We start from the raw sequence: 3,250 nt of genomic DNA on the forward strand, positions 1-3,250 counted from the left end.
CCTCATCTCTCACCTCCTCTCCCACACCTCATCTCACCTCCTCCCTCATCGCTCCCCATCCCCGCCCCTCCCGACCACTAGGGGCCCTCCCCAGTGCGCGCACCCACGACGCGGATGTGGATGGTGGCGGTGTCCTTCATGTTCTCGATCTGCACGCTCAGCTCGTACTCCCCGGAGTCGGAGCGGGCCGCCTGGCGCACGAAGAACACGGTGTCGAAGTCGCTGGTCCGCACGTGCACGCGGGAGGTGTCCACCGGCGCCCCGCCCTTGGTCCACACCACCTGGGGCCGGGGCTTTCCCTGCGGGGAGAGGGCGGGGCGGGGTCAGCGGGGCTCCACCCGCACAAAGGGGGCTTGCGGCAGGAGCGGACCCCGGGCCCCTGACCCCGCTCCCCTGACCTGGAAGGGGACGACAAGGTTGAGCTGCTCTCCCACTTTGCGGATGTAGGTCTGGCGGAGGTGGCGGGGGAGCCGGATCTTGGGTGGCTCTGAGGGCACAAACACAGAGAGGGGGCTCAGCGGGGGGCCGGGGCACGTTCCAGGGGCCAATGGCGATGAGACTGTCTGGGGAGGTCCTGTCGACCAGACGGAAAGGGCAGGCGGGACGACGCCAGCTTGGTCTTTCAGAGCGCAGGGTCAGGGGCCACGCACCCGCAATCTCCCTGATGGTGACCGGCTGGGCCAGGGTGGCCGGCTCGCTGCGCCCCGCGATGTTGACCCCAACCACTCGGAAGAGGATTCTGGCTCCGGTCGGGAGATTCTTGACGGTAAAGCCACAGCGCTCCACGGGCTCCGTGTTGGCAGAGACCCATTCATCCGCTGGAGAGAGAGGCCCTGCTGGCGGATCTCATGCCCTCCTCCCACCCTCCGCTCCCGTTTCTCCCGGGGATTTGGGCCCCACGCAGCGAGTGAGAACTGGGTAAGTTCCTAGCAGAAGCCGCAGCAGCAGCTGGCCTTAGTTAAGCATGCATCATGGCCAGGTTCTAAGGGTGGCACATCTGTTCGCTTATTAATTCTTCTTTTTTTTTTTTTTTTAGACACAGTCTCGCCCTGTCGCCAGGCTGGAGTGCAATGGCGAGATCTTGACTCACTGCAACCTCCACCTCCTGGGTTCAAGTGATTCTCCTGCCTCAGCCTCCTAAGTAGCTGGGATGACAGGCATGTGCTACCACGCACGGCTAATTTTTTTTTTTTTTTTGTATTTTTAGTAGAGACAGTTTCGCCATGTTGCCCAGGCTGGTGTTGAACTCCCGGGCTCAAGCAACACGCCTGCCTTGGTCTCCCAATGTGCTGGGATTACAAGCGAGAGCCACCGTGCTTGGCCAGAAAGTATCTTCTCTCAGCCTTTGTTAAGGGTCCCCAGCCACCTTGTCTGCTGGGTTGTTCTCAGAGCCAGGGGAGTCAGAGGTCAGAAGTCACCATCCGGGAGGGACTCTGGAAGTCCACATTGATGTCATCCTGCTCTGAGGGACACTGTTAGTGGCCTCTTTGCTGAGCCTTGACTGGCAGGTGTCTGATGGGCCGGAGCACAGGGTAAAGGAGCAGGGGAATTGTGTTCCAGGAAGAGGGAAGAGCCTGTGCCAAGTTCCGGTGGCAGGAAAGCCTGGCCAGTGTAGCGGCCAGCAGCCCGGTGTGGCTGGGACATCATGTGGGAAGAACCGGGGTGGGTGGGGGCCGGAGGCAGACACACCACTGTGAACACCAGGTGGAGGGGCGCTGGGGTGGTGGGGAGCCCCCAGCAGGCTGGGATCAGGGCTGGGGCAGAGCAGCTCTGGATAGAGAGAGCTCTCTGGGGCCAGTCCAGGGGTGAAGGTGGGTGGCAGGTTGGAGAGACTGGAGACAGGGAGGCGGCTGGAAATGGAATCCAGGAGGAAGAGGATGAGCTTTCGTTGGGGCTGGAGCTCTGGGACCGAGATGAGGGGACGGGGCAGGGAGAGGCAGGGGCAGGTGGGTGAGAGCATGGGGACATGCTATATGGAGGGGAGGCACTTTTGGGAGCTCCCACCGCCCCTGGTCATTTCTGTTATCCATGTTTGCTCTCACTCTGTCAACCCATCTGCCTACGGGGGCCCAGGTACACTGGAGGCCTTGGGGACATTTGCTAAGCCCTTCTCACTCAGCCTCCCTCTTCCTTGTCCTTCAACTCCGTTGGAAAAATCTGATTCCTGCCCAAGCTGGGTCCGGGGCTCCCCCACCGCAACTCCTGTGATGCCCTGTGCTGCCTTCAGGACAGCAGCTTCCCAGTCCTCCTCCCAGAGGGCGGGTCTCACTGTCTGCAGATCTCAGTGGTGCTCAGCCCAGGGCCTCTGGCCAGGCTGGCACAGGGCCCGAGCCACGGTCAGCCAGTGTTGGGGACGGCCACGCCCTCACCTCGGACCTCCAGCTTGCACTCAGCCAGCGCCTCGCCCAGCTCGTTGACGGCCAGGCAGGTGTAAGTCCCAGCGTCGAAGGGCGCGGGGCGGCGGATGTTCAGCGTCAGGACCCCCTGGTAATTGGTCATCAGGAACTTGGGATCTTCGCGGATTTCCATCTTGTTCTTCATCCAGACCACCTTCGGCTGTTAAAGAGTCAAGGGAGAGGAGGCCAACTTAGGGTCCCTGGGCAATGACAAAATGGGGCTCGGGAAGCAGATCTGGGTTCTAGGCTCTGCCATGCTCTTGCCGGATGTCCTGGGGCGAGTCACTTCTTCCTGACCCTCAGTCTCCTATTCTGTAAAAGCAGGTTGATAGTCCCTACTTCACAGGGTAACGGTGCGGTCTTCCCATTGCTCTCAGGACAAGAAGCTCACTGTCGTGGCCCACAGGGTCCCACAGTCTTTGATCCCCATTACTTCTCTGCTCCAGCCAAACAGGCTACCTCGCTGTCGTTCAAACAGACCAGACAGGCGCCCACCTCAGGACCCTGGCACTGGCTGTTCCCTCTTCCATGCTGCCCTTCCTCCCTCCTTTTTTTTAACCTATCCTTTAGGCCTCAGTTCACACGTCCCTTCGTGGCCCCTAGACTGGAACGGAAATACCTGTTTTACACTCTGCCTGTGTTTCTCTCACACACTTGCCTCCCTTTATAATTGTATTTATTTTGTATATAGAGATGGGTTCCACCATATTGCCCAGGCTGGTTTCAAACTCCTGGCCTCAAGCCAACCTCCCACCACGGCTTCCCAAAGTGCTGGATTCCAGGAGTGAGCCACTGTGGCCTGCCAGCCCTTTTTTTTTTTTTTTTTTTGAGATGGAGTTTCACTCTTGTTGCCC

General features: G+C 59.8%; 1 protein-coding gene across 1 annotated transcript in view; it reads right to left on the reverse strand.

Annotated features, from left to right (window-relative positions):
- MYBPC2 (myosin binding protein C, fast type) overlaps positions 1–3,250 on the reverse strand; it is a 50,457-nt gene that overhangs the window by 6,601 nt on the left and 40,606 nt on the right. Inside the window, exon 22 of the mRNA XM_011946504.1 lies at positions 2,370–2,556. Within this exon, the coding sequence (XP_011801894.1) occupies positions 2,370–2,556 (187 nt within the window). The remainder of the gene's footprint in view (positions 1–2,369; positions 2,557–3,250) is intronic.

The sequence above is a fragment of the Colobus angolensis genome, unplaced genomic scaffold, assembly GCF_000951035.1.
Source record: "Colobus angolensis palliatus isolate OR3802 unplaced genomic scaffold, Cang.pa_1.0 Scaffold25, whole genome shotgun sequence".
NCBI classification, from domain to species: domain Eukaryota; kingdom Metazoa; phylum Chordata; class Mammalia; order Primates; family Cercopithecidae; genus Colobus; species Colobus angolensis.